At 39.8% G+C, this 27,637-nt stretch overlaps 1 protein-coding gene across 1 annotated transcript in view; it reads right to left on the reverse strand.

Moving 5' to 3' along the window:
* Positions 1–1,919: 1,919 nt before the first annotated feature.
* LOC126188713 (protein henna) overlaps positions 1,920–27,637 on the reverse strand; it is a 42,650-nt gene continuing 16,932 nt past the window's right edge. The window contains exons 3-8 of the mRNA XM_049930324.1: positions 24,495–24,669; positions 20,773–20,935; positions 18,811–19,007; positions 16,021–16,283; positions 2,538–2,767; positions 1,920–2,277 (exon numbers count right to left, since the gene is read on the reverse strand). Of these exons, the coding sequence (XP_049786281.1) occupies positions 2,121–2,277; positions 2,538–2,767; positions 16,021–16,283; positions 18,811–19,007; positions 20,773–20,935; positions 24,495–24,669 (1,185 nt within the window). The 3' untranslated portion in view covers positions 1,920–2,120. The remainder of the gene's footprint in view (positions 2,278–2,537; positions 2,768–16,020; positions 16,284–18,810; positions 19,008–20,772; positions 20,936–24,494; positions 24,670–27,637) is intronic.

A 27,637-nucleotide genomic window follows, 5' to 3' on the forward strand; every position in this document is an offset into this window, starting at 1 on the left:
TGGAGCCACATTTTCTGCTGTGTGGGCACATTTTGGAATTTTTTTTTTGACTTGCTCAAAACAGATGCTATCAGACACCATTTTTTGACTAAGTGTTGCATGGCACACGTGGCACTCTTTGCTGGCACTTTTACACAATTAAACTACTCAGAAAACAACTGACCACACCGTTTCCATTAATTTGTTGTCATTTAACTTTCCACAATGAACACCTGATCCTCCATTGTGAGTACCATTGCCCCCTTTGCATTGCTCCACTCACAGTGACACAGCCTGCTCTACGCTCTGAACCGATGTGGATTGTGTGGTTGTTCTAGACGTAGTGTACATTTCACGGGGTGTGATTATATGCGTACATTCATGTCCGATCATACCCACTCGTCTGGACCACTTCTATATTTCAGAGGCATGTCTCACATAGGTATTGAGTATTTCTAAATGAATAAAAATAAATAGTATTTTGAAAAACTAAATAAATAAAAAATATTCAAGAAGTAGACATTTATTATAGAACTGAAATTCTTTCTGTCAATTTCCTTTGGACTCAGTTATGTAAAGAGCTAAAATGAAGGAAACAGTCAGATAATCTAATCAAGAAGCTCAGTTTTGCATGTTTTTCACTTAGAAGTACCTCACAGTAAGTTGACCTCAAGATCAGGATGCTAGCTTATTTTGCATGATTTCCATCAATGTTGTATTCTTAATATAGGGAATGAATATAAATTATTTGTTTAGTAAATGTGAGTGATGATAAAATTGTGTAAAGCTGATAATTGCATATTTACCAGAGTTCTTATCAAAGAACTTGAAATTTTAATCCTTACTTCCCAGTACATTTACTCTTTATTGATTTTTGAAACTAAAAATCAGTTTAGTTGAATTTTGATTTACCGAACAACAATGTAAGAAAAAAATATTGTCATGCTGACTTTGCAGGAAGGTACAGTCTCTAGGGAAACACGCAAGGACCTCTAACATAGTACTATTAGACATCAAGCAAGAAACTGGTACCTGTATGAACCCAAAAGAAAGTTGGAAAGTACCTTATCAGCCACTCCATTTACATATTATCTGGCAATCTTAGCTCAAGCTGTCTTCATGTATGACAAGTAGCAAAGGTCATTGTAAGTAACCGTTTGCTGATACAACTGTAGGTAACTGTTGTTCTATCATGAGTAATCATACATACTAACATAGAATGAGGAGATAAACAGCAGCTGTATAGGACCTTCAATAACTGAGGAAGTGGCACATTTTCTCAAACGGTGGCATAATTTTTCTATGTTAAATTTAGCTTGATATATCACTAATAGTTTAGAGCAGTTTAATGATAGTTAATTATTAATGCAGATTAAAACAGCTGCTTCTCATTGTTAGTAATAACTTGGTCGTAGAGATCAAAATCAGACTGGATGTAAATGCCTCACTATGTTGCTTTGTGGTCTTCATATATGACTAATAACTATTGTTTTTAAATATGGCTGGTGCAGTGTTGTGGCTGGCAATCTGCACAGGCACACAAAATACCTGTATCTACTGGCTACCCACAAACACCAAATAGAAGCATTTCTGTACATTTACATTTGTTTATCTATATTTAAAATGTTCCAGTTAATTGAAAAATCCAGTTTTTGTGTTAACCACATTTTGTATGTGTAAAAGATGTGGAAATGGTCAACATTAATAGGCAGATTACTGACAATTATGGGCCAAACACAATGGGTAAAAGGATGGTAAGCACAGCATTTGCAGGCAGTTGTAGAAATGAAGTCTTCTCTCTTCCCTTGTGATTACTTCATGTGTGGTAAGCTACAGTGTTCTCTGTGAAATGAAATGTCTGGACTTAATTTAATTTGGTGTGTTATCTAAAGCACCGATTTGAGGAACTGTATTAGAAAAAAATATAAATAAGACAAAAATTGTAAAAAAATCTTTAATTAGAAATGAGCAGTGAGTATTTACAAAATAGTGATGTATTCATGACATAGAGGTAACATTTTTACAATTAACCTGTAAATTAACCTGATGCTTAATGTACGATCTTTGTGTGATAATAGTAACACACCTATCTACATATTATAGCTTTGGTATATTACAGATCAGGAACTATGTTTGCTGCTTTATAATTTTCGCAGTGCATCCATTAGAATCTGCATTTCTTCATTAATATTGTCCACCAGAGTTTGGATCTGTGGCTTTGAATCCAGTATTTCAATACTTTGCGTGTATGGATTGTAGCGCACTCCAAATGGACGTGGAATTGTATGAGCATATTTTCTGGGAAAAAAAAGTAGTGTTACAATAGGTAATTAGAAAATATATTAAATTCTATATACATGGATCAGAAGGAAAATTTGATCTAGGAAACTATAAAATTATTAGTCAGAATTCCTGGATCAGGGAATTCCCAATATTTCTAGTATAAACATATAGCATAATTTTATGTGTTTTGATCAGCTGTACTCAGAGTTTCACCTTCAATGTTAAATAGTGGCCAGTAATTATAAATTTTACAATGAATATTTTATTTTACTCACATCATTTTTTCCTTTGCATCTTCAAAACTTTCTGCAACAAAGTAGACAGGTTGATACTCTGTTATAGGATATTTCTGTTCTGCAGTCTTTGATGGTTCAAATGGTCTTAGCTCTGGTTTTCCACTCAGGCTGTACTTCAGCTCTCCAAAGGAAGAGAGCAAACCAGCACCATAAGCTTTTAGATGACCATCTTGACGGCACAGACCAAATTCAACAGTGAACCAGAAACACTAAAACAAAAAAATAAAGGAATACTGTTTAGCTTCAACAAGTCTTCCAGGTAACTCATTACATGTGCTGGTCTGCCCCACTTCCCCTCTCTCCTGATATGACATAGGGCAGTAGTTTAACACCTTATGCATCACAAGACAGGAATATCATGCTAGTTCTATTGCAGTGTGTCAGTTACCACTTGTGGAAGTCTGTTTCACTAATGATGAAGTCAGTAATAAAAAATTTCTATATTCTCATTTCTATAGAAAGTGAAATATATAATATTCAGTGATTTCAGGCAGAGAAGGAACTCACCGTTATATGTTGGAACATACAGACATTTTGATCAAACAGTCAAATATGACAAAGGCATATCATCATCATCATCATCATCATCATATACATTTTGTCATATAACGCTGCAGTTTCTACAAAGCAGCATTTGGGGTTATAACTGCTATGCAAACAAACATTCTGTTGATGTATATGGTGTAAAAATAGTATTGTCTGTCCAGAAAATAATGTAAACTTCTTAATCCTTAAATGAAAATTTTTAAATGTAGAAAAAATAATACTGTATAGAGGAGATAGGATGGACAGAAGCTATGACATGTGATTACTACTATTGTTAGCATGCTTTATAACTAAATGACACATCCTGTGAACTGAAAACTACATAGTGCAAGTAAAGTATAAATGATTTGGATGCTTTTGCTTGTTGCTCCCTCTCCTCCCTCTTTAAGCATTACTGACCTTGTCATATAGAAATGCATTACACCTACAGTTACTTTATGCAGGGTCATATTAGTGACAAAAAAATCACAACAGTTTTTGCTTCTAGTACTTTGTTTGACCTGTAAAGTTTTGTTATTTTACTGATATGCAACTGTGGCTTTTCACAAGCATGTCAAGAGCCGTAACACAAAAGTACTGATGAAAATCTTAGCACTTAAATTCTCATTTCAGTATGATCATAGAACATATTTAAAAACACAACATGGCCATTTGGACGATTACAAATCCTGAACAAAGTTTTACTGTTACAAGAATACAGTGTCTATAGTGAAAGTCTCCTGCTGCTCTTCACATGTAAGTGCATCTTGTGATAGTGAATGCTGTCAAAGTGGAACCATTTGTCCACTTTGATGTATCTGCTGCTGAACACTACAGGGTTTTGCACAACTGAAGCAATTTCATTGTGTTCACCTAATTTACAACTTTTGTAGTATCAACACTACTCTGAATGTTTCATTTACCTGGTTCCTCTGGTATTTTTTTCATTGTCATTAAGATTTTTAGACTGACCTTAATGTCAACACTCAGTTTCATGGCAGCAGCATTTCTGTTAGAGGTAACAATCTTCCCTTACACCTTCTACCATCTGTCAAGAAGTTTCATATTTCTTCCACAATTGCTTACAGCAGAAGCAGTTTGTCCATGAAATATACATGCTGTCACGATACTGCATGCAACAGTTCTAGTTACCTTTAGCAGATTTGTGACTGCTTTTAAGGGTGTGAAAACTAAGCAGATATGAATAGACCAACACAACCCCATATCAATCATGGATACAGCATTTGCCCGGAACACTTTCAGAAATACTAAAGTATAAGTAAAAATCAAAAGAGAACAGCAGATAAGTCAGAAAACAAATTCTCGAAATTAGATGTTTTTAACTGAAATTTATTTATTGTGTTCATAATATCATTGCAAGGGGATTTGTAATATTTAAACTGGCTGATGGAAACTATAAAAATTTCAAAGTCTGTTATCTTGGATGGAAAGTCATCAACAGATATTTAAGTAATTTCAGGCATGTATTTGAATCCTTGCCCTTCAAATTTTATACTGTGTTTAGGCCCTCGCTGACAAACTTTGAGAAATTATAGGTCACACAGAGAAAAAAATCTTTTTTTATTGAGGAACATTGGGGGGGGGGGGAGGCTTATAGTCTTAAGAACATCCTTAAGATTATAATAATGAATAAATACAGTTGCACAAAAATTACCATTTATTATTATTGGGCTTGTTCTGACAGTGATTTACATGAGTGGTTCAAACAATCTGCCCTAAGCCTCCATACATCTCAATATCATTCCAACTCTGGAGAGCACATCAAGATTCTATCTGATTTGGTGGAATGCATCAGTGTTTTTGGGTATCACCTACACTATAGTGGAAATTGGAGTAATGTAAACCATACTATTGGCATGTCTGCAAAGAAAGTAGTCAAGGGACCATCAAGTCAGGTTAATGCACTGGCCACACAACAAGCCCCCTTGTCCTATCCACTGTTCCCAAAAATTGACAGTTCAGTTGTGCTCACACACTGAAGTATGCTGGGGCTCCATCATGCTGTAACCAGATATCTCTGCATGCAGCAAGCAGTAGATTGTCCAGCAGTTCTGGAAGTGTGGTCTGCAGGTACTGTGAGTAAGCTGCTCCAGTTACTCTAGGTGGCAGTATTAAAGTTCCTAGAAGATGATTATCCACAATTCCCACCAACATGTTTGTGGAGAATCTTTGTTGGTGCAATCTAACAGCATCCACATGTGCATATGTGGGCTCTCATAGTCGCAGATGTTGTTCACCCTGCTGTTAGAATACCCATCATGTGTGAAGAAGGCATCATCTGTAAATAAAATGTGTGTGGCAGCATCATTCATTCTTTGTGCATGAACCACTGCACAAACTACAACAATGTGAGTGAAGATAGTATGCATGCAGCCTGAACTCCTGCAGTAATCTCCAAACAGATACATGCCGTTCCCATAGCACACACTATAGCACATGTGCTGCTGGAAGATTCTTTGCTGAATCTACAGATCACTTCACCCTCAGAATCTGTTGTTTTCCCATCTATCACAACCAACATGCTGAGGATGCAAACTCCCTGTTTCTCATAAGAGTCCATGTACTGCAGAAAAGACACTATGGTGGGGGTGTCTCCTGTAATGGCATCATCTTTCTTAGAAACAAAGTGCTGTTCTTCCACTTTCCCTCACTTCATAATATCACAAAATCATTTCAGTGAACTGATCAAATCCATACACAAAGGTTCATTCAGTTCTAATAGCACAAAACATGAATTCAGTACTAATAAGATGTATGCCACAGAAGATATATTGAAATCTGAGTGACAGGACTGATGTGACTCCACAGAACAACTCACTAGGACCTGTGCAGCAAGTTGCTAGGTGGCAGTATGCATTTCTCAAAGTCAGTCAGTGGTGTGCTGAAACTCCCTGTACGTTAATGACCTGGCAGGCTATATAAACAGTAACCTCAGACATTTTGTAGATACTGCTGTTATTTATAATGAAGTGCAATCTGAAGAAAACAGTTGCAGAAATATTGTCAGATGTTAATAAGATTCCAAAATGGCACTTTCATTGAATCTGTAAAAATTTAAAATTGTGTTAATCAAGAAGTATAAAAACTTAGTATCCTATGACTGTAATATTGGTTAGTAGCAACTGGAATCAGTCCAGTCAGCTCACAAAAATACAGTATGTAGGTAAGATGAAATTCTGTGAGGGGTGAGACAGGGAATGGGGCTATGTGAATGGCTCGCCATCAATGTCAAGTATATTCTGTTTCGTTGTTTGCCATTTATCTTCTCCCATTTTCTTTTATATTTTATGTACAGCAACAGTGTCAAAGAGGAAAATTCTAATGAAGTGTGCATGTTGCAGCCAACGGCTACCAAAAAATCACCAGAATTCTCCTGTTGATTCTAACTTTTTGAAACTCTGCTCAAAAATCATGTTGTAATTGATAATTACATCACTGTTTGGGCATTACAGATAGTCACTGCTAAATAGTGAAAATGGAGGTTGAGGAATTCTGTTTTTCATGTTAATTTTTCTGTTTTCAAGGACTACAAACAGATAATGGCATATTATGTGGACACATGCAGCAGATCAGCTACTTTCTATTTTTATTGTAAATTATTAATTAATTGTTAAATTTTAAGTTTTTCCTTATGTGATGTCACAAGTTTTTTGTGGCTCCGCCCATTTTTATTGTTTTAAAGCAAATGGAGCTGTGTACTTCTTCGATACCACACTTCATTAAATACTTCCAGACTGGGAATGGTGCATTCTGTACCACAACTAATTTCTGATGATGACAGTGAGAAATTACTGTATAAACCAGATGGGGCAAGTCTTGCTCACTGCATACACATGCATACCATCTAATAGGCCATGACACATGGTAATAGGTAAATAATTGTCTCAGCAATACTGTACCATTTCTTATGCCATGTGTTTGTTGCTCTTTCTGTCAAAACTGTTATTAAAATAGCACTTAGTACTTTACCCGTTTTCTATTATAACGCAATGTTTCAGAGCAATGGAAATTTTATGACTAAAACTTACTCTGTCTTTGAAAAGTGTTGATTTAAGAACCAAACATTTTAACCGGTCGGTTTTTCACATTCCCATCAGACATCAATCATCACAACAGTTCTATTCATGCCAGTGAATTGCAGATGAATGTAGTTGACCTGCAAGTCTAAGATTATCACTGTATCCTGGATGAGGTCACTCTTTAATACGCCATAGCTATATCCCATCACCATGAAGAAGTATCAGCTGTTCACCTGCAGGAAACAGCACTTTGAATTTCCTATTTTATCAGAATGTAGTCGCAACATTATTCTTTAATGGGACTTCTTGTAAGCATCATAAGCAGGCATAGATTGTGGAAGATAAGAATTCCAGACTGATGAAGCTATTTCAACAAGCTAGCATAACAAAGTTTGCTCAATTTTACTGTGAAGCTTTTGTTGACTTCAAAAAGTTTCTTATAGGCACAAAAGAAATCTACTTGCCAGTGATGAGGATAAGCCCTGTAGGTTGTCTAGGAGAACTGATTGTCATGAGCAGCCACAACTTATCCCTAAAGGTATATGTACCAGGGACAGTCGAACCAGTCTGGAATGGGCATTAGCCATCAATGAAGAATCATGCTCTACTTCCACTACGTACAACATAAGGGAGGAAGCTACTACTGAATTCCCAATGGGATCTGGCCTAACCAAATAACAGGTTCAGTGAGTGTTAGCAGATCTGGGCCAGTTGTCATATGCTTACGTATCTGGAGTGGAGAAAGAATGGACTCCTTGTGAAGAAGAAGGAGGGCACTTGGCATTTCTGCATAAGCCACCGACAACTGAACAAAATCACAAAGAAAGGTGTCTACTCATTGCCATGCATTGATAACACCCTAGGCTTCTTGAGAGGTGCAAAGTATTTCTCAACTATGGACATGGAGACATGCTACTGGTAAATCAAAGTTGATGGCACTCATCAGCAAACACGGCCTTCACGCCTCCTGATGGCCTCTATGAGTTCAAAGTTACGCCATTAGACTATACAGCACTCCAACCACCTTTGAGCATATAATCGACAATCTGCTTTGGCACCATAAATGAATTATGTGTCTTTCCAATCTGGATGACACTGTCATTTTTCAAAGACATTTGAAGAATATCTAAGCCACCTGACAACTATACTGAAAAGTATTCAGCAGCATGGATAAAATCTCAGTAGTCGCACCATTAAAAGATGATATATAGAACAAAGAGAAGATCTAGCATTGCTGAAAACCACAAAAGCCTTGAAGAGTGAAGAACTGACCAAAGAAGAATTCAAATTAATTAACAGAACTTTGTACAAGAGGAAATATGATCCAGTGGGGTGAAAATGTTTGCTTGTCATCCCAGCTCATTTACAGTGAGGTATCCTGAAGTTTTTTCCATGATGCTCCAATGTCTGGTCATCTGAATTCATGAAGGCTCTAGACAGAATCAGATGCAGATATCGTTGATCACTACTGATCTGATATGCACTATGTGAGCTACTGTTAGGAATGCCAGTGATGAAAGCGTGTGCCACAATTACCTTCAGGCCTTCTGGTATCGAGTCTACCTTTAGCAGTGCCATTCCACTGAATTGGTAACAACTTGTTTGGGATGCTCCTGAAGTCAACTAATGGAAATCAATGGAGAATAGTCTGCACTGACCACACTGTGAAAAAAGCTTTACTGTCATGACTAGTATCAGAGGTAATCTCAATTTGCAACATCATACACATCATGGGAAATGTCTACACTGACAAATTAATGGTCTCATAGACTGCTTTAATAAGAGTTGTCAGATATGCTCTCAATGTACATAAATGTTGAACAGAGAGAGATGGATACAATAATGCCCAGTGAAGCAAGATACTACAGGTTTCACACCATTCTTTTTGCTTCACAATCGTGAGGCCTAAATGACAATTGATACGTTATTCCCCTTTCAACTGGAAAATGCTCAGGATGACTCTATTACATTACATTAATATTTATTCCATAGATCATGAGTACTACACTATGTAATGATGTGGAACATGTCAGTTTAATGTAAGTTTCTTTACACGATTTTTTTTAATAATTACTACTTCATATCTACAAATTCATCTATTAAGTAGAAGGAGTTGTCATTCACAAATTCTTTTAATTTGTTTTCAGATTCTGGTTGGCTATCTGCCAGACTTAATTTTATTTGGTAAATGACCAAAGGCTTTTGTGGCAACTTAATTCACCTCTTTCTGTGCTCACAGTCAGATTTAACCCAAAATATGATGCTATATGAAAGCAGTGAACTAAAACAGGCATAGTGCTAATTTACTGGTATGTTTATGACTAAAATTTGCAATAAGCCTACTAGCATAAGAAGCTGAACTCAAACATTTCAGCAGATCATTTTCTTCTAATTCAATTTCTGATCAATGGACACACCCAAAAATTTTGACTATTCTGCCTTAACAACAGATTTCAGTTCAAAGTCTATATTTATCGATGGTGTTATGCCATTTTCTATACAGAACTGTATGTACAGTTTTTCCTCAAACTTTAGCGAGAGTACATTTGCAAAAAACCACGTAATAATTTTCTAAAATACATTATTTACAATTTCCTCATCTAATTCTTCTTTATTATCATCATCATCATCACCATCATCAAATTGGTGATTGAGGATCCTGTAGACCATGCACCGACCTCACAATGCTCCTCCACAGATGGCGATCTTGTGCACTTTGTATCCAGTTGTCAAAGACTCCTCGTTGGCAGAGGTCTTTCTGTAGCTCATCCTCCTACCGCTACCTGGGTCTTCCGATTGGATGGGTACCATCAGGTATTCCCATAAGTATGGCTTTTGCCTGAGAGGTGACTGTTCTCCTAGCAATGTGGCCTGCCAAGCTTATTCTCCACACTTTCAGTTTTTGAACGCTGTTTGGTTGCCTCATCACCTCATATAATTCTTGGTTTTTCCTACATCTCCATGAGCTCCCTTCCTGGATAGGTCCAAAGATCCTTCTCATAGTTTTTCTTTTGAAGACCAGCAAGTTTTCTGCATCTTTCTTTGTTGTGCTTAGGGTTCCTGTCCAATAAAACAATACTGGCACTATCATGACACTGTATGCTTTATGTATGGTCTTAATTGACAGATTCTTGGATGACTTATCTGCTTTAGACTGAAATAAGTTTTAGACCCTTTCACAATATATTGTTTTAAATTAGTTTGCCTGGGTCTTCCGATTGGATGGGTACCATCAGGTATTCCCATAAGTATGGCTTTTGCCTGAGAGGTGACTGTTCTCCTAGCAATGTGGCCTGCCAAGCTTATTCTCCACACTTTGTTTTTGAACGCTGTTTGGTTGCCTCATCACCTCATATAATTCTTGGTTTTTCCTACATCTCCATGAGCTCCCTTCCTGGATAGGTCCAAAGATCCTTCTCATAGTTATTCTTTTGAAGACCAGCAAGTTTTCTGCATCTTTCTTTGTTGTGCTTAGGGTTTCTGTCCAATAAAACAATACTGGCACTATCATGACACTGTATGCTTTATGTATGGTCTTAATTGACAGATTCTTGGATGACTTATCTGCTTTAGGCTGAAATAAGTGTTAGACCCTTTCACAATATATTGTTTTAAATTAGTTTGCCTGTTGAACCATGTACCGAGATATTTAAATTTTTCCACTTTAGCAGATTTCCATATCCCCACCTGTAATTGGATGTCATTAGGGGCTTCTCTTGATACCTCCATTACCTCGATCTTTTCCGCATTAATCTGTAACCCGATCTTACTTGCATTTTGCACTAGGTCCTCTACAGTTTCTGCTGCCTCTTCCTCTGATTCTGCTAGAACTGCGATGTCGTCTGCATAACCCAATAAATCTGTCCTACCATTTAGCCTCACCCCTTTGTTTTCTCTTTTCATTTCTCAGATTGCTTTCTCTAGGACCAGATTGAATAACAGTGGTGAAATAACATCACCTTGTCTCACACCCATTCTGATATGGAATTCCTCGGACAGCTCCCTTGGTATTTGACTTTGGCTATTGTTTCTGCTGTGCACACCTTGACCATATTTACTAACTTCATTGGTATACCAAGCTCTCTCAGGATGTTGTACATACTGTATCTGTGGATACTGTCATAAGCCTTTGAGAAGTCCACGAATGTCACCAGTAATCGGTGGTTGAATTACCAGCACTCTTCCCAGATTTGCCTCATGGCGAATATTTGATTGGTGGTTGACTGTTCTTCCTGGAAGCCTGCCTGGTACTCTCCTACAATATCTTTTGCAAATGGCTAAAGGTTTTCAAGTAATATTAAAGACAGAACTTTATAAGGTCCACCTAGGAGAGAAATGCCTCTGTAGATGTTACAATTCCTATTACTGTTCTTTTTATGCAGTGGAAGAATGATGGGTGATTTCCACTCTTCTGGGATTTCCTTTTCTTCACATATTTCTTTTATGAGGTAGCATAGCTCTTCCTGAAGTGTTTCCCCTCCTGCCTTCAACATCTCTTCTTTTATCCTATCCTCTCTGGTGCCGTATTATTCTTTAGTTTCCTCATTGCTCTTTCTACATCTTGTTGAATCACTTAGATGTTTGCGGCTTCTCCTTCACAGTCTGTATTATTCTCATATGGAAAGACACTCTGGATCTTCAGCTTTTAACAGCTCTTCAAAATATTTTCTCCACCTATTCAGAATTTTTTTTCTTGTCTGTTAGCATATTTCCATCCTTACCATTAATAACTAAAGCTTTGTTTCTGTGGCCATTCCTCACATGTTCCAACATCTGAAACATTTTCCTGCTATCTGATATTTTATTTCCCTTTTCAGTTTCATCAATCATATTGTTCATGAACTTTATTTGTTCTCAGAATCCTATTTGTTTCTCTTCTTAAGGTCTTGAGTGCTTCCTATTGTACCGCACATTGTCTGTCCAGCATGTACACTGCCCTTGCTCTCTTCCTGGCCTTCACAGCTTGTTCACATGTCTCATTGAACCATTTCTTCTTCATTGTTAGCTTTTTCTCTCCCAAAATTTCTTCAGCTGCTTCAGTTATAGAGGTCCTTATTTCTTCCCATTGCTTGTTAACACTTATTTCATCAGTGTGGTCTGTTGCCAATACTTCAAACTTGTTGCACACTTTAATGTTAAACTGCTGGCATATCTCTGGATCCTTAAGCTTCTCTATATCAAACTGTCTCTTGGCCACGTTCTTGTTCATTTTGTAACACAGCTGTAACCATAGTTTGGCAATGACTAGGAAGTGGTCTGTGTCCTCCGCATCTGCTCCTCTGTATGATCTCACATCCATCACACACTTCTTGAGCCTCTCATCTATCAGCAGATGATTTATCTGATTGATGATGCTACCATCTGGGGAAATCCAGGTGCCTTTGTGGATCTGTTTGAGCTAACCACAATATTCTGACTTAATGCAAAAGTAATTAACAGCAGGTCATTTTCATTTGTTTTTGCATGTAAACTTTCTTTTCCAATTGTCTCTTTCTGAAAACCAAGCTGACATTTTGTTAGTACTGGTACATCATTTTTACAAATATGTGAAGCTCCTCATGAACACATTACTTTTTCAAAATTTTGGATAAAGCTGTCAGAAGTGAGATTGGGCGGTAGTTGTTAGCATCAGATCTATCCCCTTTTTTTATGCAATGGTTTAACACCTCATCACAAGAACTGGAGAAGCAAGACAACTGGCTTACATACAGATCCCAGATGACAAGGAGAAAGACCAAGAGCACTAAAATACCAAATACTGGGCAGTGAGATACATCCCTGAAGACTTGATATGGATTTTTATGCCTGTACGGAAAGTGAGACTATTGGATTTCGGCACTTTGGATTGTATCCTCCGTCACTTGTTGGATGTCAGATATGAAGTCGAAGATTATGACCCTTCATCAGAGAGGCAAAAGTGCAGAGACATTATCCACGTCCTCTGTATGAAGTTCTAATACAGTCCTAGGGCGCAGAGGGATGACGTGGATTTCTTGTTCAAGGAAACAGAAGACTTTCCCAGTGATCGCAAAACATCAAGAAGAGGGGCTACCTCTGATGTTCAGCATAACAAAAAGGATGTGGCAACACGACCAAAACGCGAGGAGCCGGTAGCACTGCCATACAGAGGACTACTGGTAAGATATAAATTCAGGGTACGTAGTCAGCACCAGTAAGAACCTACGAAATGGTGAGTCGCTGTTTCTCCAGGAGAGCGAGAAATGCCGCGAGGTGTGCTGCATAGAATGTGGCTTAGTGGTTAGCGTCTCTTAGATGGTGTGCTGCAGGTCGCCAGTTCAAACATCGTCATCTGCAGTTGTTTGTCATTTAGCATTTACCGGTCCTGGAAGGTTGTGGAAATTTTCTATCTTTGTCATGTTTGTGTATTCTTAAGTACTGTACTTCATCGGAGGCCCTGCTTTAATATTCGGAATTTTTTCTGGCTGAGACGTGATGATATTTATAGAATCACGTGCACTATACCGTTCTAGAAAACAACACAGTGCACATCTGGTCAGCCCATTCAGATTCTTATCGGCGGTAGACAATACATAGACGTAACAGTCTCTCAAGATACGAAATGGAACGATCCCATAGGCTCAGTCGTAATCAAAGCTTGTGGCAGACTCCAGATCATGTGTAGGATACAGTCAGTCTGTAAATGAGACTACTTCATAAAGACTCATGTGATCCATCCTAAGGTACTGCTCAAGTCTCTGGAACCTATATTAAACAGGATTAACGGGGAAACGAAAGAGGTGACTCATGAGAGAGCGTCACAGACGTTCTGAGAAACCTGAATTGGCAGACGCTTGAAGGTATGTCCCCGTGAAAGCCCAATTACAAAGCTTCAAGACTCAGTGTTAAGTGCGCAGTCTGGGAATGTACTGGAGTCCCCAAAGTATTGGCCCCATAGTGGTGACGAAGACAAGATAAGACTAATTACACGGCGCACACAGACGTTTAAGTAGTCATTCTTCCTGTGTTGTAAGCAACAGTTGAACGGAAAGACACCTTAATTTGTAGTACAATGGCAAATACCCTCTGACATGCACCTTACAGTTGTTTGCAGAGATTAGATGTAGATGTACCACCTCTTAGTGCAGGTCAAATTTTATGCTCTAACCATGAAGCAGAGAATAGATTGCAAACAGGGAAAGAAGTGGATATTAGAGAAACAACAGTATGAACTATATGGACCATTCACTGTTCCGAGATAGAAGCTGAAACGTTGCATATAAAGGGGTTGGACAAAAGTACGGGAACACAGCGAAATATGTATGTTTGAACGTCAATGTGAGCGCTAACCAAGCCTGCAGGTTGCACTGTTGTGCTTGACTACCAACGGCACCTGTGCAGAGTCCTCAGCACGTTCCCAACTGTAGGTCGTGGTCAGAACAGTGTTCTGTGCAGTTGTGAGTGCATTATGACCGAGCTAAGTCATTTCGAACGTGGGAAAATTGTTGGTGCTCGTATGGTTGGTGTGTCAGTAACCAGGAGAGTCAAAGTGTTTGATGTTCCGAGATGCACCGTATCAAAGACATACCACGCACAGGGAAAGCAGAAAAACATCATCTGTTGTGCCACAACGCTGACGAAAGCCGTATTGAGGGATCGTGACAGATTGTCACTGAAGAGGACTGTGACGAAAAATAAGAGGACGACAGGTACAGAAGTCGCTGCAGAACTGAATGTCGCATTCGTGATTCAACACCAAAACAAAACGAAGAGACAAGCGTTCTAGCACAAACATCCCATTATCATGTGCACATGTATAGAGAAGCAATAGAGATTCACAAACACCGTAACAATTTTAATAGAAAAGAGGAAGTTTTTAAAGTTACACAAAATATGGATGTCGACGTTGCGCCAGCAGAATGACAATCGATTACTCTTAATCGAGAATGATGACGCCTTCCAAAGATAGGAATACCGTCGGCATCACGTGACGAATGGTGGTGCCCTCTATGCGCTCTATACATGCGAGAGTACCTGGAGCCTCAGTGGTAGTAGCCGGACGACCTCAGAATATGTCTCCCGCAGATGGAGACGAAACATTAGGTGGAAAATTTATACATCGACCACGGCCTGTCAGCCCGGAAGTTTCAACTGAAGACAACACCGGCCGTGAAAGCTTACATTGTATGATTAAAACGAAGGGAGCTCCATAAAGGCGCGAATTGCAGGACAAGCTGGAATTCCAGAATCACACATCAGTGATTCAAATGACTGCAGTGGGAAAACGTGGTGTCAAAGCCGTGAAACCTGGACATGGAGCAATGGAGAAATTATATTTGGTCAGATGAGTTTCACACTCTTTGCAGATTCTGGTCCAGTACCAAGAGCGAAACTTGGCAGGAGCTCAGTGACGATTTTGGCAGCCATATCACGGTATTCCATGGGTCCAATGGTTATTCTGCAAGGTTGCATTACTGTCCAGGATTCTGTGAGCATTTTGGCAGATCAGGTCCATTTCATGGTACAATATTTGTTTCTCAACGGTGATGCTGTGTTCCAAGACGGCATGGGCCCTGTTCACACAGCTCACATGAATTGTCGCATCTACGATGGCCACAACAATCGCCAGACCTCAAAATTATTGAGCCTTTGTGGTCTAGTTTGGAGAAAAGGGTGCGTGATCCCTGTCCACCTCCACCGTCGTTACCAGAGCTTATCACTATTTTGCAGGAAGAATGGAATAAAAATCTCTTGAAAACCATACAGGACCTGTATTTATCCATTGCGAGACGACTAGAAGTGGTTTTGAATGCCCAAGGTTTCCCTACACCACACGAGGCGAGGCATGGATATGTGTTGTATTTTTGGTATATCCGTATTTTTGCCCGCCCAGCACAGAATACCAAACTTGGCGCCAATGAGATAGCTACAGTACTCACCGTTGCAAGCTTCTCGATGTAGTCGTCAGGCGCACCGAGGGAGGCGAGGCCAATCTCCTGCGAGAACTGCGCAAACGCGGGGTCTGCGAAGAGCGGCGCGTGGCCCAGCAGCTCGTGGCACACGTCTGGTTCGGGGGTGTACAGCGGGCAGCTGGCGTGCCGGATGTACTGCGTCGAGTGGAAGACGCGGAACGCCAGCCCGGCCAGGAAGTCCCTCGAAGACAGCAGGCCGGCCACCGGCCGCAGCGTGAAGCCCGTGCAGTCTGCCGACAAGCGCCACACGTCACGCTTAACTAGAGTTGCGCCCTACCTAAACTACGGTTCGTTAGTCTTTGTACACTACATAAATGACGTAGTACATTGTAGGTTTACCGGTAGTATTGGTAGCATTGGTAGGAAAACACACACAAATAAATGTGTGAGAGACAAACCGGTAGCCGACGACTTGTCTTTGTTTTTTGTTTGTTTGTTTGTTTTGCGCATAACCATAACGCACATTGTTCAGCGTTAGTCCATTGCGCATTCTATATCCTTACAAAATATAAATTGAGTTTAATAATTAATATAAATTAGTTGATCGCGTAACTTCTGCGGTTTTACTTATCCAGAACAGTTACTTTTGATGCTAGTACAGTTGACATACACAGATATAAAATCTCCATCATGATCAAAGGCAATCATTCCCTGTTGTTATTGATAAATGTGAATGTCGTTTAACAATAGTAGTATATTTTATGTAAGCTCAATGAAATATTGAAGCAATGTTTGTGCTTTTGTTTTGTGGTAAGTTTTTTAGTTTAGGTTTTTTTGTTGAAGAAATAACCTTTTCTAGCATACATATTTTTTCTTTTTTAACTACAACATCCCTCTGCTTTAGTTTACAAATAAACAATTTTCGAATAAAGCCTGAATTAAATATTGACAATTTCTACAAATAATGTTTATTTTTAAATAACAGACAGCAGGATCATTATGTAGAATAAAAATGTTCCATAGGTTGCACACCCTTTATACATCCTCAGTCAGTTTCGAGACAGTTCACCACTTCTGGTTTCTAGCGGAATCCCGTAAGACAACGATCACATACACGAAATAAGCGACTGAAATGGAGTAACGCCCGATAGATAAGCAACACACCTAAAATACAGGTAATGCAGTTACAATATTAAGTGATCATGGCTACTAGGAAAACTACCGTAATCTACATTTGTTTGTGATAGTCTACAGTAGTTTTACAACTGTATACTTAGCTCAGCACTGCAGTCCTACAATATCAACAGCTTTGTAGGGTTGAGAAATGTAATCTGTGCTTGCACAGTCACCAGCATAATTATGAAGAAAAATATTTGCTAATCCGCACGTAATTGTGGTTAGAAATGTACCATTTACTTTTTCTATTTCCATGTTGGAAGGCATACAATCTGACCTAATGAATATCCTGCCAACACAAAAAATATGCATAATCTAGGTACTAGTTTTAGTATCAGAAATGATATGTTACAGCCTCAATGCCTGAAGATGGGCACTAGCAGCTGGAAACGCATCACCAATAAACTGAATTAAGGTTAACAATTTTTTCAGGTGCTGCGATCTGTATTGTTATGCACAATCCCTTCCTGGACTTCAACCACAATGTTTCAACTCCTGAGAGGAATCCAGATATCGACGCACATAATAAATAGTTCTGGGCTGGTTGTCGAAACACTGTGCAGAAAAAATGGAACTAGCAACTCGGCTCGATTGAGCACCCGAAATCGTGCCAGTAATTGATCGTGGTATTCCTTGGATTGAGGAGTCCTACAGACATTCAGCTGGAATAATTTCTGGAGAATTTAAAGGCGAGCGAGGTGTCTTGAAACGTATTATAGATCACGTTCTTCTTTATTTGCTGACATTTGTAGTCATGTCACAAAATTATCTTGCTGAAATGCCCCATGTTACACAAAAACACAATCATAATTTCCGGTAAACGTGACAACTAAAGGTGGCTTCATAACAAATTCCGCCAAGAGTGCCTTCCACATCTGTAAGTGGTCCTGTACAGTAGTACAAAGAAAATCCGCAAATCATAATTCTGTCCACATAGCCTCGGTTCTTCTCGATATGACGGTCGTTTCTCGTTAGAGACAAAGACGCCCAGTAGTCCTGTGAGTCAAACAATCCTGAGTGTGAGATTTTTTCCTGACAAAACATCAGTACATAACGTTCTGAATAGAACAAGCTAGAAATACCCTGTCTTGCATGAATTCTTAGCTACAGCATTCAAAACTCGCTAGAAGCGGTACAATTTTAATCAAAAATCTATACGTAACATCGTCAAATAGTAATCTTCGCGTGACTAACGCAGTGCAAATGAACTTTATCATATGGGCCCTTAAAAGAAATAAGGAAGAGGAGCGATGTATTTCCATTACAGCTGAAGTGGCAAGAAAGTGCTAGTGCAGGGATGCAACAATATTTCGCAGCAAAAGTACGACTGAGCTATAATTCCGATCACACAGTCACTAGAGTAAAGGGCTGCTGTCTTCGGCTTGAAGAAGACACACCTGATACATAAATGAGGTCTGTAATTGTATGTTATTTGTCTAACTCTTTTGTGACTCAGAGCTTGCGGCAGTGCACCTACAACGAAAATGTTTAGGTACGAGCTTGACTGGATAGACCAGAGCGGATGTTCAGTGACTTCTTTCCTTGAGTATCTCTTTCCTAGTCATCGAGAGTGAAACATTGAGTATATTTTGATGAAATTATTCACAGGTTAGAGAATAATGCACAGAATGGGCTGCTTACCTTTGAGGAAGTTGGAGACATCTTCGAGCTGAGGAATGTTGTCCTCGCGGTAACCGCAGTTCTCAATTAGAAGCGGGAAGACGTGGTTGTGCTCACGACACGCGTGCGTCGGGTACAACTTGGTCAGCTCGCGGAACACCTTCCCCCAGGTCTCGGTCTCCTCCTTGGTGTAGTCCACGTGAGGAAGAGGTTCGCCACTGGAAGGAACAGCGCACAGAAATATCAGTGACGGCTGTATGCTCGACCCCAACACACGTCAAGGTATACGGGATCTTAAGTAACTGTCAAAATATCAGAAATTGTTCCAGTAAACAACTATAAAAAACGTGTTGGTATCATTAACTTGGAGTTTGGTCTGAAAGTCACATTATCTTATTAGACGCAGATCTATGATAACACATTCTTGCCTGAAAATCAGTATGCAACTTATTTATGAAGAAACTAGACCAATGTGTAATTGTAATCATCCCAAAGTAGTGCTAAAGGTAGGTAAACAGCCGAGACAATCATAGGACCAGGTGAGGATCGGACGTTAAACATCGTTCTGCGGGCTGCCACATCACACTGCTTCTTCTGTATACCGAACATTTAAGATACATGAACTGAGGAACAGGCAGAAGCTTAAAATGAGGACCAGTAAGTTAAACTATAGCAGGTGAGAGATAACAGTTTATTCAGTAGCTTATCATTGTTGGCAAAAGTCTAAGTTTTTCACTGACAGGAATGGAAATAAATATTTCTTTGTTGTGTGACCTGCAGCATATATTATATCATAGTAGGACATTATGCAGAGAACTGGTAGGCCAAGGAAATATGCTGCTTGATATTTTATTTTAGTATATAAGCTTATTTCGGATTTACTGCCTTCATCAGGACATGTCCTGACGTTGTAGACGAACATATGTCAACACTGAGTAAACTATTATTGCTGTCTGTACATGTTAGATGCAATATTTTTTTTCAGTGACATTTCGAAGTTGTTCGATAATTTGCTGTTGACGTATATTACAATACGCTTTTAATTACTTGAGAGTCGTAGAAATTCAAGTTTTACAGCTAGCTGTTTACTCATAGATACTTGATAAGTATCTTTGAATAAACAACTAGCTGTCAAACTCGAATTTCTACCTCTATCAAACAATAAAAAACGTATTATAATATATGTGCAACAGAAAATTATCGAACAACTTTAGAACGTCTCTGAAAAAAAAAAAAATATTGCATCCAACAACCACAGACGGCTATAACAGTTTACTCCAAGTTGACATATGTCCGTCTACAACGTCAGGACATGTACTGATGAAGGCGGTAAAACCGAAATAAGCTTATCTACTATTATAAAATAGTCAAGCACCATACTGTCCACCAATTCTCTGCATTATGGAAATTAATATTTTGATCCACGTGTTATAGCTGCAAACCGGCTACGAAATTAAGACAAAAGCTTTTAACGAATTTTTTTTTAATCTGTTAAGCATTGGCACTATGAAAAACGTTCCTTAAATGAGTGAGAATATATACGACGAAATCAGCTTGCTATTTTGTCACATATATTCATGGATATGATTAGAAATAAATCGGAATTTTTTCAGTTGACGAGAAGTGTTTCGTTCTGCCTCCACGTTTGCTCTGGAGACAATCAGAGCAGTGAATTAGATGCAACGTCAGTTGATGCGTATTGCCATATCTTCAACAGCATGACAAACAGTTTGAGGTTCACAAAGCGTTTCAGCTATACGAAAAGAGGGTGTGTTTGGAAGTTGCAACTGAGGTAGTTATTTGAAGCTTGAAGTCAGATATTGAGCTTGCAGTTCTGCGAGTTGGAAGCTGTTTTCACAACTGGAAGTCTCCGCAGATTACAGTATCTGTTAATTTGAACCTGTGTCTTAAAAGATATGCTTTAATATTTTTCAAATGAATGTTGTACGTTAAGGCCTGCACTCACTGACGAAAGTTACTTACTGTTTGTAGTTGTAGGCAATATCGGCGAAATATTTCCTTCGTGCTCTGTACACTGGGTCAGTGAAACCGGGATGGTCTGCGTCCAATTCGGATCCGTAAGACAAGATCTGGTTGGCAAATTTGTCCAAGTCACGGATACGGCGTGGAAACCAAGGAACAGTATCTGAAACCAAGCATAATCCTCGGTTAACATACTTTAATTTGCTCCAACGTTTCTGCTGGATGATCCCGAAGGAGCCTGATCTCGCATTTCAAATGACTACCAATAACTATGTCGAAAATGGGACAACAGTTATTACATGGAATGAAATGTTAACATAAGTGTGAAGCGAGGGCAAGGTTTAATGTCCCGTTTTGTTCTGATCTTTACAAACGAAAAAAAGGAAGATTAGGTTCTAACTTCCGTCTGATGATGAGGTCCTTAGATACTGACGCTACGAACAGGGCATTAGCTCGGTTAGACTATGATGGGTGGGGGAATGTCCATGGCAGTGTTGAAGAAAGCTCGCCAACATGTTGATGAAGTAATTAAATAGCTAGAGTGGAATCTAAACCTGCTCCTTTTGCTTGAGAGTTTCGAGTTCCTGTATCTCAGCCACTGTGACACTGTGCTCGCTGACATAGGGGCAGTGCTGAAGACAGTTTGCAAAATCTTCAGTGCTGTTCTTTTGTGTCGCCAGAATAGTAAATGAAGGAACCGACTGTCACATCCACCTATGAAAAAATGACCTTCAGGATTTTTGTAATATGTCAAAAACAGAAATTCACATGAAGGAATAGGGTCAAATTTTAGTGGAACTCAAACCAGAACATAAAGTCTGCAACTTGTAAGTATGAATACTAACTGGCAACATAGACTGCTGAAACACTTGCGTTGTTACATCACGTGCCATCTGTGTGAGCGTAATCACTTCATTATTTATTTTCTTTCTGTATCCTTTTCTATGTAGAAAAGTTGTATGAATTAGAGATCATAAATGACCTCCGTATAGTAGCTGTGAACTCGCTAGCGGTGTCTCCAAACTCCCATCTCCGTATGATCGGAGCCCATTTAACTGGAAAGTTGTCACTTGAGCCCGTTGCCGGGTACAAGTGGACAAAAACCAGCGTAGAAAGGAGAGCGAGAACACAAGTTAATAAGTTCGACAGAGAACTTATGGCACTGACACTGCATACGCAACCGTTCGGGAACGTGATTATTATATTATATACCAGTATAATGCCTGACTGGTTAGCATTAAACATTGTAATGTTTATATACAGTGTGTAAATTTTAAGTTGACAAACCAGAATAACTCGAAAAATAAACTTCACACGAAAAACTGTGTAGAATCCAGAGTTGATTATTTTTGAGGGGGACATCTTCTGGCGCTAAAATTAGCCCGCCACCCCTGCCCCCTGGGGGTGGGGTGGGAGGCAACTTCAAAATTTCTAATGGGGACCCCCATTTTTTATTGTAGAATCAGATTCTACATAAAAAACTACGTACATTGTGTCTTAAAAATTTGTTTTGATTCTTGGTAGTTGGATCTGTAATTCAAGAAAATCCATGTTCTCATTTTTGCGTGGAAAATGGTTACGGATAAATAAAAGATACTTATTTACTTTGTAAATTTTGATTCGCTAAAACTAAAACTCTCCCTCTTCTCCGCGTAGGATGGGGTTTGATAATTAAAAGTTGTGTGGGCTCATGACCACGAAACAAACAAAACTTATCCGAATTTGCGGAAAAAATTAATACAGTATTTGGGTCAACATTTGCAAAACTCTAATTCCTCTCTCTCATACCCTACCCTATGGGGAGAGAGGGAGAGTTTGGTTTTAGCGAATCAAAATTTACGAAGTAAATAAGTATTATGTATATATATAATACATGTAGTCATGTGAGCGCACACGCACACACATCTAGGGATACTACATCAATGAAAAGTGTAACTAACACATGGCTAGGAAATAGTAAATATAGTGGAAACTTCAAAATTCTCAGGTGTCTATACTGATGAGAATTTAAATTGAAAAAAAGCACATTTTGGAACTCCTAAAACAACTTAGTTCAGCTACATTTACACTTAGAATCATTACATATCTTAGGGAGAGAAAAATCAGATTAACATGTCTTAGGGAGAGAAAAATCAGTAAGTTGACATATTTTGCATATTTCGTTCAATATGTCATATGGAATAATGTTATGAGGTAACTCATGTTTAAGAAAGAGGGTCTTCATTGCGCAAAAACTTGCTGTGAGAACAATATGTGGTGCTCACCCACGATCATCTTATACACATCTGTTTAAGGAATTATGCTTTTTGGCTACTGCTTCACAGTATATTTATTCCCGCATGACATTTGTTGTAAATAATCCACTGAAGTTCAGAAGGAACAATTATCTACGTAGTTACGATGCCAGAAGATAAAATGACATTCATTACTCCACATTAAGGTTGTCGTTAGCATCGAAAGGGGTGCACAATGCTGCAATAAAAATTTTTCTTCACTTAACGAGTGATATAAAATGTCTGACAGTCAGCAAAGTAAAATTCGAAAACAAACTGAGAAAGATTCTCCTTGGCCGGCCGGAGTGGCCGTGCGGTTCTAGACGCTCCAGTCTGGAACCGAGCGACCGCTACGGTCGCAGGTTCGAATCCTGCCTCGGATATGGATGTTAGGTTAGGTTAGTTAGGTTTAATTAGTTCTAAGTTCTAGGCGACTGATGACCTCAGTAGTTAAGTCGCATAGTGCTCAGAGCCATTTGAACCATTTGAGCCAAAGATTCTCCTTGACAACTCCTTCTGTTCCGTGGAAGGATTTCTACATACACATAGAGGGCATTTTATTTGTAATGTATACACTGCCGTGTTTTATTTTCATCTTACACCTTCCACAGTCTCAAAAAATGGTTCAAATGGCTCTGAGCACTATGGGACTCAACATCTTAGGTCATAAGTCCCCTAGAACTTAGAACTACTTAAACCTAACTAACCTAAGGAGATCACACACACCCATGCCCGAGGCAGGATTCGAACCTGCGACCGTAGCAGTCCCGCGGTTCCGGACTGCAGCGCCAGAACCGCTAGACCACCGCGGCCGGCCCACAGTCTCACAAAACATGGCTTCTTTAAACGCCATCTGATCCCGACAGTCATTCCGCTCTGTCAGTGCCATTTTACAACAGTACGACCTTGCACTCAGCTTCCATACTGTACGTCACGAGTAGCCCTACTCTCTTGCATACTTTAGTAAGAGAGAACGAGTCAACGACCAGGAACCGACGACAGCGCCACCGTTCTAAGGCTTTTAATACTCGCGGAATTACAGCGGGAAGGAAGTAAGCCGGTGTAGCACTGACATAACAGCGACGCCTTGATTTCTAGTGTATGCAACCCTCAACATTACACTTGCACTCGCCTCGTTTCTGATCTGTAGTGTGAATAGAGGGTCTCAAACTGTTAGTTATGTAAATGCAAATGTATTTGACAGAACAGTTTTGAAGATTTAGGTATCTGTGCTATGTTTGAACGTTTTGCCCAATAGGTCTAAAATTGCAACAAGTTACACGTATAGAAAGGTATTTTTAGTAGTTGGTCCGCAAAAGGTAGGAACCGAATTCGAATCACAGTCCAGCACACTGTTTTATGTAGTCACAAATGGGCAAATAATTGTGTTTTCAAGTATGGGATTGTGCCTGAACTTTACTTTAAGAAGACACTCGGCGGGCAACTCACCTCTGTTGTCCTTGTGGTTGCGTGAGATGATCTGGAAGTAGGCGGAGCTCTGCCGCAGGTTGGTGACGGCGCCGCCGATGTCTCCGCCCGGCGCGCACTCCACCATGAACTCATACTGGCTGGGGAACCGTTGCGACGACCGCGACTCGATGTGCATCAGGTTCACCGAGTGTTTCTGCAGGCAAAGCAGAACCGTTGCCAAGGCTTAAGGAAACTCAAATGTTGTTGCTGTAAATCATCCCAATGCGTTTCCTAGTCGTTACTAGAAACATGGACGCCACGACGCACTGCTACGTCCGTTTGTGGAATGCACCAAACTGGCTCTGTCTTCGTTCTCCGGCATAGTGTGTTAAGCGTTTATCTGTATCGTTTGGATGACTGATGAATACTTACACAGCTTAGCGTTATGGGTGATTATGAAACTGAAAGGAAACAGAGGGTACTGGCTCAGAGTGTATCCTATGTAGAATACCGTCAAGATGGCCGCAGAACCTCACTTCCACGTTCACAGTCAACAGAAGCACCATTGTGGACTGTAAAGAGGTTTGGTATTTGACTCAGTACAAGGGTTAGTCATAATGATCAACTCGAAAAAATAGTGTTATCTAATCAATTTCTTGTTTCTTTGTGGCTACATCTCTGCAGTCCTGGTACACATTGAAACACGCGCGTACAGAACCACGAAACGTCGCTGGAGGAACCAAAACAAAATGGTACAAACCGCTTATAAAGTGGAAGGGGAACAGTGCTACAACACACACAGTAGTTAGGTGTTGCTGACACTACCTATGTGGTCAAATAAATTTCAGTGAAGAAGAATGGAGGGCCATCTCTCTGTAAAGCGCTGTGAATAGCAATAGAAGTTTAGACCCGTGTGCTGGAAGACCTGTGTATTACAACCACGGCTAGAGGGGAAAAAGTGAAAATTAGTGACATATAAGTTTCGAAAGTCTTGCAAGATATTTCGAACATGACAAAGGTCGCCGCCCGCTGATGTACCGCGACTGCAAACACCCATTCACGAAGCCTGACGAAACGATGCAGCAGCAGGGATGTTGCTGCTGTGTAAGGTTAATGCAGATCACTTCTTTATACGCCTTATAACCAAGGACGACTGCTGGGTGAATGCTATAACCCCAAATCGAAGAAACAAAGCAGCAGGAAAACCTGTGCACCCACCATCGACGAAAAATGTGAAGGCTCATACCCTATTGTGGAATGTGATGCTGTTTTTTGGAACTGCCATGGTGTTGTTCTAATAGATTATATTTGTAAGGGGCAAACCGTCACAGAAGCATACTAACAAAACCTGCTGACGAGATTAAGGGAGTGTGCCAAGGCAAAGCGTTTGCGGGAAGCTGTCCGAGGAGGTAGTTTTTGCGACACTAAAACGGCCCAGCGCACTCTGCACGAGACAGCCACAAACGCCGCGTCTTTGGGCTGTCAAATTTTGCCTTGTCTCTTGTATTGTCCTGACGTGACACCCAGTGAATCCTTCCCATTTCTTCGGATGAGGAAGCCATTATTTATTTCTCGTTCAGCTACAGGCAAAGCGTGATACACTTACAAACATCAACATAAAAATTTAAATTAACATTAACAATGATTTACAATAAAATTTTCAGGGTTTCCAGCCACAAAAGTGCTTGGTCACTTATCACATGTATGTCCATCAGATTTCCTCCCTTAAGTCCGTGTACGTCGCACTCAACTATATGCTGCATGGTTTGACTCTCTCCGCACTCACAATTGGGGTCCTGGGAGAAACCCCACTTTTTCAACAAATATCCGACCAACACCTGTCCGCAGACGATTTAGAGTTACCCACACTCTACGTTGGAGTTGGAAGCCTGGAACTCGTTGAGATGGGTACTCAATAAGGAAACTGTTATTCACTTTGCTTTCCTGCCATTGCTGTTTCCACAGGTTATCGATATCAATCTGTTGTTTGAGTTCTTTCCAGAAGGGATTTCTTGACATCAATCTGTCAGGGGGAGGAGGTAGGTCCCTGAACTTTTCTTTGTACCTCTGGATTGCTCTTTCACGTCTAATCGAGGGTGGTTCGATATTGGCAAGGACGGGCAGCCAAGGTTTCGGGGTGGGTCTTACTGTTCCTGTTATGAGCCTCATTGTCTCGTTAAGTTGCACATCAATATGTCTGACATGCCTACTGCGGGCCCAGACGGGTGCGCAATATTCCGCTACACTATACAGAAGTGCCAGTGCTGATGTGCGTAGAGTTTCAGTGGAACATCCCCAGGTTGTTCCTGCCAGTTTCATTATGATGTTGTTTCTTGTTTTCATTTTTTGGGCGACTTCATACAGGTGGCTCTTATATGTGAGAGTGCGATCTAGCTTAACACCCAGATATTTTGGCGTTCTATCGTTTTTCAACAATTTACCTTTTATTTGCACTTTTAGCTCACGATTTGCATCTTTGTTACACAAGTGCATTATTGATGCCACGGATTTAGTCGGATTTACTTTGAGGTGCCAGTTGTCATAATATTGTTGTAGTCGTTCCAGATCCCTGTTTAAAATTTCTTCCAGTTCTTCGAAAGTGTTGGCGTGAGCCGCGATAGCGATGTCATCTGCATACATAAAAGAACGAGATTCCAGGTTTGGGATGTCCGCTATGTATAAATTGAAAAGGCATGGAGCCAGCACAGACCCTTGGGGGAGACCATTTTGTAGTGTCCTGTAGCTGCTTGTTTTCCCATTTAGAGATACCTTGAATCTCCTGTTTATCAACATATTTCTGACTAGATCTATGATCTTCTTGCATTTCACGACTTTTGACAATTTATACAGTATCCCTTTTGTCCATACGGTGTCGTATGCTGAGGTGAGATCTAATAATACCATGCCCGTTTTCTTTTTGTTTTGGTAACCTCTTTCAATGAAAGTGGTTAGGGCGAGAACTTGGTCGCAGCAGTCTCTTCCTTTTCGAAAACCGCCTTGCTCTGGGGGAAGAGCAGCTTCTATTTTACTTTCTATTCTGCCTAGGATGACTCGTTCAAACAGCTTGTAAGTGGTGCACAATAAAGATATCGGTCTATAATCTTTAGCATTCTCTCCTGTTTTCCCTGGTTTCTGGATGGCTATGACTTGTGCGTTTTTCCATTGCTTTGGTAACCGGCTGG

The sequence above is a fragment of the Schistocerca cancellata genome, chromosome 1 (genome assembly GCF_023864275.1).
Source record: "Schistocerca cancellata isolate TAMUIC-IGC-003103 chromosome 1, iqSchCanc2.1, whole genome shotgun sequence".
Classification (NCBI taxonomy): Eukaryota; Metazoa; Arthropoda; class Insecta; order Orthoptera; family Acrididae; genus Schistocerca; species Schistocerca cancellata.